This window comes from Notamacropus eugenii, chromosome 3, assembly GCF_028372415.1.
Source record: "Notamacropus eugenii isolate mMacEug1 chromosome 3, mMacEug1.pri_v2, whole genome shotgun sequence".
Taxonomy (NCBI): Eukaryota; Metazoa; Chordata; class Mammalia; order Diprotodontia; family Macropodidae; genus Notamacropus; species Notamacropus eugenii.
In genome coordinates this window covers 328,048,650-328,064,804 of record NC_092874.1, presented here as the reverse complement: position 1 = coordinate 328,064,804, position 16,155 = coordinate 328,048,650, and the positions used below count along the sequence as shown (strand labels likewise).

Sequence of the window (16,155 nt, the reverse complement as noted above, 5' to 3'; positions counted from 1 at the left end):
ACCATTCTCCTAATCACCCAGACTTAAAACACACACATACACGTATGTATGTGTATATGTGTGTGTATATGTACATGTATATATATTCCAATTACATGTAAAAAATTTTTAGCATTTTTTTTTTAAATTTTGAACTCTAAATTATCTCCTTCTTTCCTTACCATCCTCCCTTATTGAGAAAGCAAGCAGTTTGATATAGGTTATACATGTGCAGCAATGCAAAACATTTCCATATTAGGCATGTTGTGGAAAAAAGCATGCTCAAAAGCAAAACACAAGAAAACTTCAAAAAGTAAAAGAAGTATGCTTTAATCTGCACTTGGACTCCATCAGTTCTGTCTTGGTAGTTGGACAGCGTTTTTCATCCTACGTCCTTTGGAATTGTCTTAGATCGTTGTACTGCTGAGAATATCTAAGTCTTTCACAGTTGATCATTGTACAGTATTGCTGTTCTGGTTCTGCCCATTTTGCCTCAGTTGATGTGAGCCTTTCCAGGTTTTTCTGAAAGCATCCTGCTCGTTATTTTTCACAACACAATAGTACTCCATCAAAGTCGCAGACTATAACTTGTTCAGCCATTCCTCAATTGATGGGCATCCTTTCACTTTCCATTTCTTTGCCACCAAAAATAGAACTGTCCTAAGTCCTTTCCTTTTTTTTAAATCTCTTTGGCGTACAAACCTAGTAGTGGTATTGTTGGGTCAGAGGGTGTACATGGTTTTATAGTCCTTCTGAATTTTATTCTAGAATGGTGGATCAGTTCAGTGCATTCATGTTCCAGTTTTTCCATATCTCTTCCAACAGAGGTTTCTGTAAAACGCTATCATGCACAGCTGTCATAATTGACATGCTTGTTTTGTTGCCTCTGATCCTCTGACTATAAAAATATTTAACCCAGTTAGTCACCATTTATACCCTTCTGTTATGTAAAACTGTATTTTGTATTTTTCTTTAAAAAAAAAAAGCCAATGCAACCTTCTTTGATTGAAATACAGAGTGTAAATCTGCAGTAAGGAGATAAGACAGAATGCCCTTTAACCTCTCTGGTTAAACCAACAATCTGTTGTTTTTTGTGAAATGAATCTTACCTTAGACACCATCTAGCTGCTTATGAAGCTTCTCATGACCCTTCCTCCTTCCTCCCAAAGATGAGTGTTGTCTCTTCAGATTATCCTGTATTTATTGACCTATCCCGTTTATAATATTAACTCTTTAAGCACTGGGCAAGTTGGTCTTTGTCTCTTTATCTTTTAGCTCTGAGCTCCCCACCGCCATACTGTGTTTAATAAATGTTTCTGAATCAAGTTGTCTGGAACTCATTTTACCCAAAATATGGGAAAAGAAGCAAATATTGAAAGCAGTGCCTGTATACTGTAATCTCAATACTTTTAGATCTTTGATAATACATTTTTTTCCCTTTTTCTTTTAATTGTTCTAGACCAATTCGTATGGTGAAACAGTGAAAGCCTTATATTTCAGTTATCTTGCAATCCTGCAGAAGGTGTCTAATCATGCTGCACTGCTGCAGGCCAGTAGCAACACTAGTAAACAGCAGGTTTGTCTCTTGGATTGTCAGTGTTAATTTTAGACTAAATTTGTTATAATATATGTCATTCAGGTGTTTTACTTTATAGTTATTACATTTAAGTAAAAATCAATTTGTCCATGTTTGAATTACTGAAAATAATTTAGATGGTTGGAGTTCCTATAGTTAGAAAATAAAGTCAAGAGAATTTAATAAATAATTAGCATAAAAGTGCTCAGAGTGAAGCAGCTTCCAATCTGTGTTTATATATTTATATGCATAAATATATGCACTCAACTATATATATGTGTGTTTGGATATGTTTATTATTAACATATACATTATATTGTTGTATATTATATTTAATATATTTTTATATATTATATGTTATTATATATTTTATATAATATATGTGTACATACATTTAATGTTATTTAATTATTTGCTGAATTATACCATGATCTATTTAACCAGGATGAGGCCATTTCATTTTAATAGTTTATGCATTTGAATGGCAAGAGGGTTATTTCATAAACTAACAAAAGCTAGTAATTTCAGAATTTAGGCTAATTCTGTAATTTTACTTTATCTTTTATCATGTGTGTAATAAATACACATTAACACAACAAGAATCAAGGATAAGCTTTAGCTAGTAATATGTTTACTGTTTGAGTTATCCAAAATCAAGGTTTTTGTATCATAGGATATTGTGATATTTCAATGTATTTGGTTTTAGCAGATAGAGGAGGGGGAAATCAAGATGAGAAGTCAGGGTGCCTAAGTGCTGAAATCTAATCCAGGGTTCCTAACATTTTGTGAGTTACGGACTCCTTTGGCAGTCTGTCAAAGCCTATGGACCTTTTCTCAAAATAGTGTCTTTAAATGCAGAAAATCCATAGTTTACTTTAGGTGTAAAGTAAAGTAATTATAGTAGAATATAGTTATCAAGTTTTTTTTAAAGCAAGTTTATAAGCTGCAGATTAAGAAATCCTGTTCTGACTACATTGTCACTAATTGGCTGTGTGTACCTGGTCAGCTGACCTCTCTGGACTTATATTTTTCTTATCTGTAAATTGAAGAGGATGGAAGAGGTGTTCTTTAATATTTCTTCCAGGTTTGGGATTCTACTTTTATTGGTCTAGTTAATGGTTCTCTTTTTGTACTTTTTTCTGTTTTGAGAAAATTTGACATTATATTGGTTTACATTTGGTATCATTATGCTTTTTACAAAGAGTGGGTACTTAATATTGAAAACCTGAAGAATTCTAGGAATGATCGATTATATAATAATTTACGTAAAGCCTAGCGAAACCTTTTTTCACTTTAATGTCCAATGAGCTGATAGTCACATTGTAAACAGCAGTATGTACAAAGTCATACATTACTTCAAACTGACAAAGTCTTCCATCAGAAGACAGGTTCTTAGTTCATACTGGTTACATCTTAAATAAGATCCTCTTATACTCATCCTTTTTACTTCCCCTCTTTTCTTTAGGAAACGCATCTCAATAGGATATGCAGTCAAGTTTTTTCCAAATTCAAAGATTTCATGCAGAAGAGTAAGGATGCAGCCTTTGAAACTATTTCTGATCCAAAATACAGCGGTAAAATGAAGGTAAATTTTTTGGGGGAGTGGAGGAAATTATATAAAGTGCAAATCAGCTCATGTATTTCCACTTGAACCTCTGTAAAAATTGACTTAGGACACTGCCTTTATGGAGCAGCTAGGTGGTACTAGCTAGTGGGTGGAGCATCGGCCTTGTGGTCGGGAGGACCTGAGTTCAAATTTGGCCTCAGACACTTACAGGTTTGTGATCCTGGACAAGTCATTGAACCCCAATTTCCACTGAAAAAGAAAAAGGATCTGTTTTTATGGCTAAAGGGTATCATGTACTCTTTAGAATGTATACTATAGGCTTTTCATGGCTGTTATTTTGGACACACCAATAGGATAAAAATGGTAATACTAATTTACATAGCTAATAGTGTGCTAGTCAGGCTCTCAAGTGGGAATTTTATAGAATTAGACAAAATTTAATAATAGCATTCATGTGGAACAACAAAGATCTAGACTCTCAAAGGAAAATAATGGAGAAAAAAATAGAAATAGAGGGAAAATAACAGTTTTAGACTTCAAATTATGTTACAAATCTCTAATCACCAAAACTTTTTAATACTAACTAGACATAGAAAATTAGATTGGTAGAATAGACTGCATGAAGATGAATCAGAAAAAGATTAAATTCAGTAGCCTATTGTTCATTAAATCTGAGAATGTAAATTATTTGGAGAAGAACTATATTTGAAAAGAATGCTATGAAACCTGGAGAATTATTGGGCAGAAATTAAGCTTTGGCTAGGGATCCTTAACCTGGCATACATGGATAAATTTCAGGAGAGTCCATGCATTTGGAAGGGAAAAAATTCCACCCATTTTATATGCATATACATATACACACACATACACACACACACACACATATATATATATATATATATATATATATATATATATATATATATATATATATATATATATATATATATATATATATTTACGTGTGTGTGTGTGTGTGTGTAGTATAAATATATACTCTAAGGAGGTCCAAGACAGAAACATTACAGGTACATCTCTATCTCCATGTCTGTCTGTCTATCTGTCTTTCTCTCAAAGCTTGCTCCAAAGGAACAATTAAGAATATAAATATATACCCATATATCTACATTCCCTGTAATTAGACTCCTTGAGGACAGATGCTGTTTCATTTTTGTATCTTCGTATCCCCTGGTTCTTACTAGAGGCTCACATGTTTGTGGGTTTGATAGAGTGATTCTCAAGAGAAGAATTGCACATCATTAACAACTGTAGGGAAGCTTCAAGTCAGCACAATTTTCTCATATCCAGCAAGTTAGTCAATGTGACAAAAGATAGAAATAGTGTTAGAGGAGTACTGGGAAAGACTGGCACACTAATACACTGTTACCAGAGCTGATAATTTGGCCCAGTATTACAGAAAGCAATTGTAATTTTACTAAAATAAGTGACAAAAATATCCAGACTCCTTGATCCACAGATTCCACTACACAACATTCCAAAGGAAATCAAAGGTTCCGTGTACATCAAAATATTAATAGCAGTGTTCTTTGTAGTAATAAAGAATTAAAAACAAGATACTGGTGCTCATTTCTTGGGGAGTAACTAAACAAGTGGTCATATGTGAATATAATGGAATTATTACTGTATGCCTTAAGGAATGACAAATAGGAGTAATTCAGAGTAGCACAATAAAACTTACATAATGATGTTATAGTTGAGTAAGCAGAAACAGGAAAACAGTATACAAAATTACTGCCACAATAGGAGTGGAAAGAACAAAAAAAAAACCCCCAAACTCCTGACCACTGTGTAATTATAAGGACTAGAATTCAGCCTCAAAGAAGAGTTGAGAAAATACATCTCCTTCTTCTTTGGAGGATTGGAGGGTAGTATGGGTATAGACACTGGCATCTCTGTCTAATGTCTGATCTCTTAGGTGGTTTTGCCAAACTTCCCTTCATCCCTTCTTTGTTACAGAGAGTAGCTTGCTGAATTGAATAAGGGGAGAGAGATATATTTGGAAATAAAGGTGATAGAAAAACAAAAATACAAAGAAAAAATAAAATTATATTAAAATACCAATTTTGTACATAAAGTCCTTTGTAGTTTATCTTCTAGCTAAACAATATACTTGAGGACAGCAGTAGCATTATGACCATGAACAAGTCAGTTAAGCCCTCCAAGTCCCGGAGAACTCTCTCAGACTGCAGGACAGCTAACAGTATGCATTAGTAGAGGGTATTTCGTCACTCAAAAGTCCCCTTTGAAGATGAAAGACAAGTCTAAACAAATAAAAATGTGAATAATTGCTTTGTGCTGTTGAATTTTTATCTCTATAGATCATGTGACTTTATTTTTCTTTTCTATTTGACTAGTTATTAGAATAGTTTTTCTAATGTTGAATCATTCTTGCATGCCTAGTAACATTCCAACTTGGGATATAATGAATAGTTTCTTGTAAAAATTGCTATAGTCTATTATAAATTTCATTGTAATATGTTGCACCAGTATTATTGACATATCACTCTTTTTGTCTTTTTTATCTTGGTTAGTGTCAGGATTATAATTGTCTTATAACTTTGGTACAAAGAAAACAACTTATGTAGCATAGCATAGAAGTTGATTGTTCTTTAAATATTTGATAGTATTCAATTTTAAATCCATTTATTTGACTAGGTTTTTCGTTGTAAATTATTTATAGCTTGTTTAACTTCCCTTTCTGATGCTGGATTTTTGGGTTTTTATGACTGGTTTTATTCTTTTCATTATTTTATGACAGAACTCAGTAGCAGATTGCAAATATGGGTGACCATGTTTGACATCAAGATTGTGAGCCTGGGATACTGGGAGAATGATGATGCTCTTGACAGTAATAGGAACATATAGAGGGTTTAGGGAGAAAGAGAATTAGTTCTGTTTTGGACATGTTGAGTTTAAGCTATTTCAAAGTTATAAAGATTGTTGCAAGATTGGAGGTTAGGAGAGACGTTGGGCTAGAGAAATTGAATCCATGGGAACTGATGAGGTCACCATGTGAAATAGTAAGAGGGAGAAGAGAAGAGTGTCCAGGAGATAGTCTTAGGGTACACCCATGGTTAGTGGTCACAACCTGGATAGAGATCCAGCAAGAGATCCTTAGAGAGTACAGTCACAGGTTGGAGGAGAACCAGAAGAGCGCAGTGTCATGAAAACCTGGAGAGTTCAGTGTCCAAGAGGAGGGAGCTGTTTAAAGTGTCAGAGACTGCAAATCAGACCAGAAGGATGAGAATTGAGAAAAGATTAAAAAAAAAAAAAAGATTTGTTAATTAAGAGATAATTAGTAAATTTGAAGAGAGTAGTTTCAGTTGAAGGATGGTGTCAGAATACAGAAGGCTTAGAAGAGATAAGAGAAAGGGGAATGAAGGTACCTAGTGCAGATTATTTTCTCAAGAAGTTTAGCCATGAAAGGGAAGAGGGATATAGCTAGTGAGGTAAAGTTTTGTTTTGTTTTTTAAAGAAAAGAGACATGGGTGTGTTTGTTATTTCTCCTTCTTTCTCAAAGAGGACCAGGACATCAGGAAGGTGATGCCATGACTTGCAAGTGAATTGGATTTAAATGAGGGAGGCTGTGCAAGGTCACCAGCCTCACTCTGTCCTCCAGAGCCATCTGGGTCCGGCGGCAAGATATCGATCAGGATGACTGGAGATGGCCCCGGGTTGAGTGTGTTTGTAGGTAACAGGGAAGCAGACAATAGGTAAGGAGATAGTGTAGATTGAGAAAGTAGAGATACAAGAAGCCCTCTGAGAAGAAAAATTGAATGAGATCAGAGATACATGTTTTTTGAAAATTTTATCTTGACAAGACCAAGATGGAAACAGCTCAGGATCCTAAACCCAAGAGTCTTGGGAATAAGATCATTCCCAGACCATCAGTATTACTTCCAGCCAAGTCTCACAGCTTTCTGGAATTGCTATCTGGCAACTGCTTTTATTGTTGCTGCAGCCCCTGCCTCCTGAGAAGTCACAGCTACTGAGATGCAGAAAAGAAAGTTCTTGACACCACTGGATTACATTCTGGTGGTTCAACATAAGAAGGAGATATGGTTTAATCAGTGGGAATAACACTTCACAGGAGACATTACTATCTGCTTGGTTGCTGCAATCTAAGCACTATAGGGCCTTTTTGTCTGACTTACAGCTCAAAACTCCTATGTGTTTTGTCTGCTTTTGTTAGAATGTGACGTCCTTGAGAGCAGGATGTTTTACTTTTCTATTTGTTTCCCCAGTGCTTAGTATTATGCTTTGCACATAATAAGCACTTAATCATTTCCCCCTTCTTCCCCAAAATCTATTCTTCTGGAAAGGGATGTAATGATCACAAAATGCAGCATGGCTTCATCAAGAGAAGATCATTCCAAACTGAAATCATTTCCTTTCTGATAGGATTAGTAAACTTGGAGCTGAAAGGACAGCTTTATATAGAGTTTATCTAGATTTTAGCAAAACTTTCAATAAAACAGTTAATGCATTTCTTGTGGAGCAGATGGAGAAATGTGAACTAGAGAGTCATATAGTTAGGCGGATTCAGATCTGGACAGTGGCTGGATTCTAAGATTAGTTGTTAATGACGTGATGTCAGCATCACAAAAGATTTCTACTAGAGCACCCGGGATTTGGGCTTGGACTTGTGCTGTCTAACATGTTGTCAGGAACCTGGAATAGGATTTGTCGATGACACAAATCTGAAGGGAGAGCTAACACACTGGACAGCAGTCAGGATCCAGAAAGTTCCTGACAGGTCTGGTAGTGATATATGTTAGCAGTTTAATGTGGCAGTCAAAAAAAAAAGAAACCCACAGCAATCTTGGACTGTATTAAGAGAAGCACGGTTTCTAGGAATAGGTTAGATGATCAGCTACTCTGCCTCGGTCAGATCCAATCTGAAATCTTGTATTTAGTTCTGGACGCTATGGTTTAAGAAAGACATTTGTAAAGTTGACTATCCTGAGGAGTGAAAAAAGGATGTGAAAAAGTCTTGAGTCCATGTTATATGAGGATCAGTTGAAGAAAGTGGACATTTTTGGTCTAGAGGGGAAAAAAAACCTCAGAGATGTGTTGAAATATTTGAAGGACTGTCACATGCAGGAGGGATTGGACTAGTTCTCTGCCTCAAAGGGCAGAACCAGGAACAATGAATGGATGGATTTTGTTTAGTGTTTATAATTGCAGATTAACTTTAATTAATCACAATTGATAGAGGCTTTAATTATGCTCATTTCTTTTAGTAGTGTTAGTAGTAGTAATGTTAATACTAGAACTTGCCTTAATATTTCACCAGTCAACAGTCAATTTTTTGGTTTTAGTTATGTCCTCTGGAATTAAAATACTAGTATGTAAGTTGAATTCTTTATTTTCATAATCTTTATTTCTGTAAAGTATTTGTGTATGTGTGTGTGCATGTATGTATTTGCCAAATCCTTTGAAGTAAACGAGATAGATTCTGATGTTTTATATCTCTCTTATTGGCCATTTAATTGTTTTGCTGAAGAATATAATTGCAATTCTGTAACTAGCTTTTCATCATGAAAATGTTACAAACTTTAGACATAGCACAATTCTCTATTTCTTACTCAGCTAGTAAACGATAATGATATTGTGGTTTTTATCCATTTAATTTTCAGATATGTCTGATGAAAAATTTTAATCAGAATAGTTAAATTACTAAAATGTTTATTACATTAAAGAAGCTTTCATATAATATGGTCTTTTATTTTAAAAAATAAATTTGCATTAATATCTTTAGTTTTTAATATCATCTGCATTCTCAATATGTTGCCCTTCCCCCTTCCAAAAAAGACATCCCTTGTAATAAAGAATGAAAAACAGGGAGAAAATGTTAAGCAGAATTCACCAACATAATGAAAAAGTTTGACTCTATGTCCAGTATACCACACCTATAACCCTCTGCCTTTGTGAAGAAGAAGGGGTGGGAGGAACATGGAGATGCCTTCTTATATTTCTTCTTTGAGACTGAGCTTGGTCAATGTCATTTCACTACATTCTGTTTTGACCATTTTATAATTTTTTTTTCTGGTACATCTTACTTCCCCTTGCATTTGTTCATATTTATTCTCTTAGACTTTTCAGTATTTGTGATTTCTTATAGCACATTACAACTCCTTTACATTCATGTACTAAAATTTACTTGGCCATTCCCAAATAGATGGGCATATACTTTATTCAGAATTCCTTGCTACTACAAAAAGTGCTACTGACGGTATTTTGGTGCATATAGAGCTTTTCATTTTGTCATTGACTTTATAGTCATAAGCCCACTGGTGGAATCTCTGGATGAAAAAGAAATGAATATTTTGGTCGCTTCATTGTTTATGACCAATATGCTCTCTTTTTTTGGTTATACATACCTTTGATTCACCTGCATAATTCATGACGGGTTTCTCAGACCTTGGCTGTGTTGCCACTATGATATTCTGTGAGTTTCAGTCATATAATGTCCTGGGAAGACTATGCATCTTTAAAAGATAGGCGGTTTTTTAAGGAGAAGTACATAGTTATTGAAAGCACTTCACAATTTCCCAAGTGGTATCTAACCTATTACCTTCCTATTCTCATCTGTCTAACTCGTTATCAGTATTTTACATAAAGCTCTGGATTATTTGCTTTCTCACTAAAATAATGTGTGTATGCAGATGATTGTTGTAAGAAGGTCATTGTCAGGTTTAGGAAGCTAGAGTTATAAATAAACTGGAGAATGAGTAAGGAGGGACTTCATTCTTTTAATGGTTTTGAGAAGACATGTATCAAGACATTCAGCCCACGTATATGATGAGAAAATTTCATTAAATGTAGAAATTTTTCAGATATCATATGTACTTCTCAAATAGAAGAACACTGCTTTGCATTTTAGCCCAGTGCTATACTAAGAAAGAAATAGACGTTTGGAAATTAATTTTTCTTTGGACATCTTGTTAAAATATTATTTGTTCTTAAAAAATGAAGTAAATTGCAAGTTTTTAGAAATTTTGACTATTTATTGCCATCATAATCATAACACAGTTTGACACAAAATCTTTAATTCTGTTTGGCAGGAATAAGATATAATGAGACAAAAGGCTGAGGTTAAGGATATATGAAAATAATTTTGTAGATGTTCTAACATGATAGATAACTCTAAATGTACAAATTATATCTTAAGTGGGTACTAGTTAACTACCATTCTGTGGTTCACTTCCAGGTCCTTCAGCAGCTTTTGAATCATTGCAGAAAGAACAGGGACAAAGTTCTTCTTTTTTCCTTTTCTACTAAGGTAAGCACCTTATGATTTGTATTCATGGCCAACCTCAGCAGTGACTCCTGAGGCCTAAAAAAGATGACAGCCACAGCTGGTAGCCACGTTTTCTTTTCTGTACACCATTGAAAGTGGTAATTAGGTAGGCAGCATAGTATTTAAAAAAGAGATTTGAATCTTCAGTACACCAAAGGCATCATCAGAGTTTAAACTCAAAGATATATCTATGTCTATCTAAATATCTATCTATCTATCTATATATTTATATATGCATATCTATATATACTTTTCCCCTGTAAAGGCTATTTTTAAAGGCTCTATATTATGAAAGTCTCTGACAGTGCTTTACTCATTGTTTGTACTTAGCAAATAATTATCAGTTGACCAAGTCAATGATCAAAGGCTAGAATAGCATTCTATAGCATAGCAAACATAATTAGGAATATTTAAGTAAGTAGCAGTTAATTACTCATAGTTTTTAAATGGAATTCCTTTGGTTTCTTTGTATTTCAAAAATTTACAAAATAATTAACATTTGAAAATGAAAGAATGAAAATGGAAAAAAAAATCAGTCAGCTACTAATTATTAAACACCTACTATAGGCCAGACATTGTGCTATGTTCCAAGAGTGCAAAGAAAGAAAAAATCAGTGACTGCCTTCCAGGAACTCACAGTCTAAGGGAGGAGACAACTTTCAAACAACTGTATGCGAGCAAGATATATGCCAGATAACTTGGAGATAATCTCATGGGAAAAACACTAGAATTAAGAGGAACCAAGGAAGGCTCATTGAAATGAGAGGAGATTTTAGCTGAGACTTGAAGAAAGTCAGGAGGCATAGATGAGAAGGGAGAGAATTCTAGCCACAGGAACAATGAGGAGGGTGGTGTCATTGGATCTTACGTAAAGTGTGAGATGACTGGAAAGGTAGGAGGGAGTCAGGTTATAAAGGACTGGATATGGGGGAAGTGGGAGTAAGAAGTTGACAATGACCTTGATTGTGTCTAGATTAGTGGTCCCATTCACGGTGACAAGGAAGGTCAGAGAGCAGGGAGGCTTTGGGGAGAAAAGAGAGTTCCGTTTTGGACGTGTCGATAGTATATCCAGTTTAAAAAATACAACAGACATCTGTAGGTGTGAAACTGGAGGTTAGGACTGGATAAATAGAATTGAGAATCTTCAGCAGAGAGATAATTGAATTGATGAGAAGTGTCGAGATCACTAGGTGAAACAGTATAGAGGGAAAAAGAGAAGGCCCAGGACAGAGCCCTGTGGGACACCCAGAGGTAGCAGATATGACCTAGAAGACAAAGATCAAGTTAAGAACACTGAGGAGTAGTTAGATAGATAGGAGGTAAACCTAAGTGGTGTCACTAAGACCTAGAGAAAAGAAGAGGATGATCATCATTGTCAAGGGCTGCAGAGGGAGTAGAGGTCACACCTAAAAGGAAGGACAGATTTTGATGTTCCAAGGCAGAGACGCAGGTGGAATGACAGCAGACTGATCTGGAAAGGGCATTTCAGAATTCAATAACATAGAAATGGTATATTTGTGGGTGATGGCAAGTTCGAGAGTATGACTGTCTATGTGTGACTACGGTGGAATGGGGAGGGGAGGCGTGAAAGTTGGGAAATTGGAAGGTCTGGCTGTTTCAGGGAATTTCAGTATATATGTTGGTGTCTCTTAGTATGAAGGAAAGAGTTGGGGAGGAGAGAAAGATTGTGAGCAAGGCACTTAGCTCATTAAAGAAGGAAGGAGACTGTTCTGGAGGTTGGTGGGCAACATTCATTAGCATCATGATTGGGTGATACATATAGATTGAATGAACCTCAAGGGAAGAGAGGTTACTGGGTGTTATTGGTGGTAGATTTTGGAAGGGATACCTTTGAAGTGGAAATTGGGAGTGCAGAGTATTCCAGCCCTCTACTATGATATGTGAGTCGGGTTTTGTGATCAAAAGTGCTACCAGTCCTGGAAAGGATATCTAAGAAAAATGTGTTATCAGGAAGGAGCCAGGTCTTGGTTAAGTGCAAGAAGATACAATATATAATTATAGGAAGGTTCATTTTTAAGTCACAATTAGTAACATTTTCTATATAATGAGTTGATATTTTTTATAACACGTATTAATATTTTCTTGTTTGCTTTTTTTTTTTTTTTAACCAGTTGCTGGATGTTCTGGAGCAATATTGTATGGCCACTGGGCTAGATTACCGAAGACTTGATGGAAGTACCAAGTCAGAGGAAAGGGTTAAGATAGTGAAAGAATTCAACAGCTCACAAGATGTTAACATTTGCCTTGTCTCTACAATGTAAGAGAATTAATTTTATAACTTAGTTTTTACTTAATCATTTTGTAATGTTGTGGGGAAAGCTTTGTAAATCATCTGTCACTGGATCAATATTATGTCCAGTGGCATTAATTTGTATAATTTCTTTTGGTGAATCCAAGTACATGGAGGAGAATGGACTGTAGCAGAGAATCTTTTAGTTTATAGTTTTAATGATAGTAGTTGAAGATTTACAAAGTACTTTCCTTAAAACAGTCCTGTTAGGTTGGCAGTGGAAGTATTTTTATGTTAGCTTTACAGATGTGGAAACTAAGGAACAGAGCTCACTGTCATGCAAACTGTTAGGTATCAGAACTGAGACTTGAATTTAGATCTGTTTTGATTACAAGTCCAGCACTGTTTCCACTCTGTTTTGCTATAAATTTTATAAAAAATAAACCTCACTTTTTTATGCAGCTTTCATTTATTTAATTTATTTTTGCTCTGACTGTTTAAAAAGGCAGAGGCAAAGTTATTTTAGTGTATAGTTAATGCGTCCTAGTAGTGTATTTGATCTGATTATTCCTTTCTTGAAATTTCCTCGTAAGTGTTTAATGTTTTCATGCTTAGTAGTTTTATCGTTAATCTGCTCTGACTTGCATGAGGTCAAAGAACCAGTATACGTCCGAAGTAGGACTTGAAACCAGGTCTTCTTAAGTGTACAATGCACCCCCACACCTTGCTGCATCTTCGTGCCCCAGGGAACTCTCTAAGACTATAAGTTTGAGAAAGTTCTTCCTTCAGATTACCCATATTAGTGAAATTGCAGGCAGCCTTCCCAAATCTTTTCCTTAGCCCTCACCCAAAAAGAATTACTTTACTTTTCTTATTCTCTATAAATTTTGGAAAGGTTTTGGGCCAAAAGCAAGATTCTGACTTAAAAAAAAGTTTACAGTCAGGTTGTATATTTCTGTCAGGTTTTACACACTGTGCTTTAATTATATTTTTTTCTTCTTTTTATTTTTCTTGTGTAACCCTTCCTCCTCCTCCAACTCCTTCCTCCAGAATTGGAACTCCAGCAGTCAGTCAGTCAACAAGTATTTATTATGCACCTACTCTGTTCCAATCATTGAGTTGGGCACTGAGAATACAGATACAATGAATGAAACAATTTCTAATGTCAAACTGACACTCTAATGAAGAGTGTCAGGGTGGGAGGGGGGTGTGTCTTATGGTGATCAAATTAAATTTAAATTAAAATGTCATTTGCCAAAAATTTTGTAACAAATATAAGGCAGTTCATAGAATTAAAATATATGTGCAACAGGAAAATTTAAATTATTAACAGGACACATTTGTGTTAAGTGCAGCAGAAAAGCAGATGTTGTCAGTTACCATGGGTACATTGATTACTGAGGCTGAACTAAAATTTAATTTAGCTCTGAGATTCTTGGCAGTTTAAGCTAAAGGGAAATATGTTTTTTGGGGGGAAGGGAATAAGCATCTGTTAAGTTCTTTTTTAATAATATGTGCCAGGCACGATGCTAAACACTTGACAAATGCCATCTCATTTGATCTTTACCACTCTGGAAGGTTAGTGCTATTATTATTCTCATTTTGCTGATGAGGAAACTGAGGCCAAACAGAGGCCAAGTGACTTTGCCCAGGGTCACACAGCTCTTAAGAGTCTGAGGTCAGATTTGAACTCAGGTCTTCTGACTCCAGGCCCAACTTCTTATCCTTTGAACCATGTAGTTCTTACCTGGCAAAAAGAAATATAGAAGTTTTATCTGAAGAAACCATTTTTTTTCTGATATGGAATTTTAAGAGGAAACATTAATATGATCCCTTCCGTAAAAGGTTAGAACGTAAGATTGCATCTCAGTGATTATTCCTTTTCTGAACTTCCCGATTTCTGTCAGGAGCACCACCATCCTTCCACGCACCCAGGTTCTTAATCTATTGGCCAGCATGAATTTACCTCTGCCTAAATAAGTGCTCCAACTGGTACATAAATCAGCATTGAAGAAGTAGATAGGGTTCATTGTGGTGGAACTTTGAGAAAGTGTTAGCGGTATTAAATTACTGTCAGTGAAATCAGAATGTGTGAAGTTAGTATGTGATTAAGTCATGCTTCAGGACTGTAGTAGGCAGTGTGTGAATTCGTGTGATCTTTTGGAAGCATTGAGTCATTGTGTGGGAGTAAGTTTAGTTGCTGTGAGTTAATGTGGTGTCACAAGAAGGGTATGGCTCATTCTGGACCCTGAGCCAGTTGAAAGGTGCTACCTGCCTTTGGATCTTTGACAAATTAGAGACACAGAGGATAGGCTCTTGGGTTTTATGATGTCTGATATGGTGATACGCAGTAGATATGGTCTGGGTCCCAAGTACTGATTTCCAGTACAGATAAATGAATATTGGGGGGAGCAATAATGGGGAGCCTGCAGATTCTGTTCTGTGTTCTGCTTTGCTGCTATTCAATCTGCTTTATTTCGTATGTTTCATTGATTTCTTTTGTTGATTTCCCAGTATCCATGTCCACCCTCTCTCGTGAAACCCTCTCTTGTAACAAAGAAAAATGGCTCAGCAGAACTGGAAGTAACAGAATAGATAGAAATATGTTTTTTGGGGGGAAAGGAATAAGCATCTCTTAAGTTCCTATTTAATAATATGTGCCAAGCACTGTGCTAAACACTTTACAAATACCATCTCATTTGATCTTTACAACTCTGGAAGGTTAGTGCTATTATTATTCTCATTTTGCTGATGAGGAAACTGCTCCCAGCGCCCCAACGCTCCTCCTTAGGGAAGGAGTTTATCTCCATCTGTTTTCCCAGTTTGTTCATTTTATTTAATCTTAGTTCAGCTGCTTTTTTAGTGTTTGTATTTATGTGATTGTAGTCTGGCATATTTTTCTCCTGGTTCTACTTTCTTAACTCTACAACAATTTATATCTTGCCATTTTCCTCAGAATTCTTTATATTCATTGTTTCTTATGGTATAGTAATGTTTCATTCCTGTAGTGCAGTTTATTCATTCCCCAGCCCTTGGCCTTCCTCTCTTTATTCCTCCTTTCCTCCCTTCGTCTTTCTGTGCCACAAAAACAATTTCTGTGAATGTTTTTGCATATGTCAGACTTTTTTACTATCTTTTAATCTCTTTGGGTACATGCCCAACAGTGATATCTCGGTCATGGAATATAAACCATTTAGGAACTTTTTTGATTATTATTTTTTTAAATTAATTTATTTAACTTTTAACATTCATTTTAACAAAATTTTGGGTTCCAAATTTTCTCCCCATTTGTCCCCTCCTCCCACCCCAAAACACTGAGCATTCTAATTGCCCCTATCTCCAATCTGCTCTCTCTTCTATCCTCCCTCCCTTCCCTTGTCCCCATCTTCTCTTTTGTCCTGTAGGGCCAGATAACTTTTTATACCCCATTACCTGTATTTCTTATTTCCTAGTAGCAA

At 35.5% G+C, this 16,155-nt stretch overlaps 1 protein-coding gene across 9 annotated transcripts in view; it reads left to right on the top strand.

The window, feature by feature from the left end:
* Positions 1-16,155, top strand: part of ERCC6L2 (ERCC excision repair 6 like 2) — a 375,244-nt gene that overhangs the window by 224,535 nt on the left and 134,554 nt on the right. For all 9 annotated transcript variants that reach the window (XM_072596905.1, XM_072596904.1, XM_072596899.1 and 6 more), the window contains 4 exons: positions 1,439-1,555; positions 3,021-3,140; positions 10,357-10,428; positions 12,579-12,724. In XM_072596905.1, the coding sequence (XP_072453006.1) occupies positions 1,439-1,555; positions 3,021-3,140; positions 10,357-10,428; positions 12,579-12,724 (455 nt within the window). The remainder of the gene's footprint in view (positions 1-1,438; positions 1,556-3,020; positions 3,141-10,356; positions 10,429-12,578; positions 12,725-16,155) is intronic.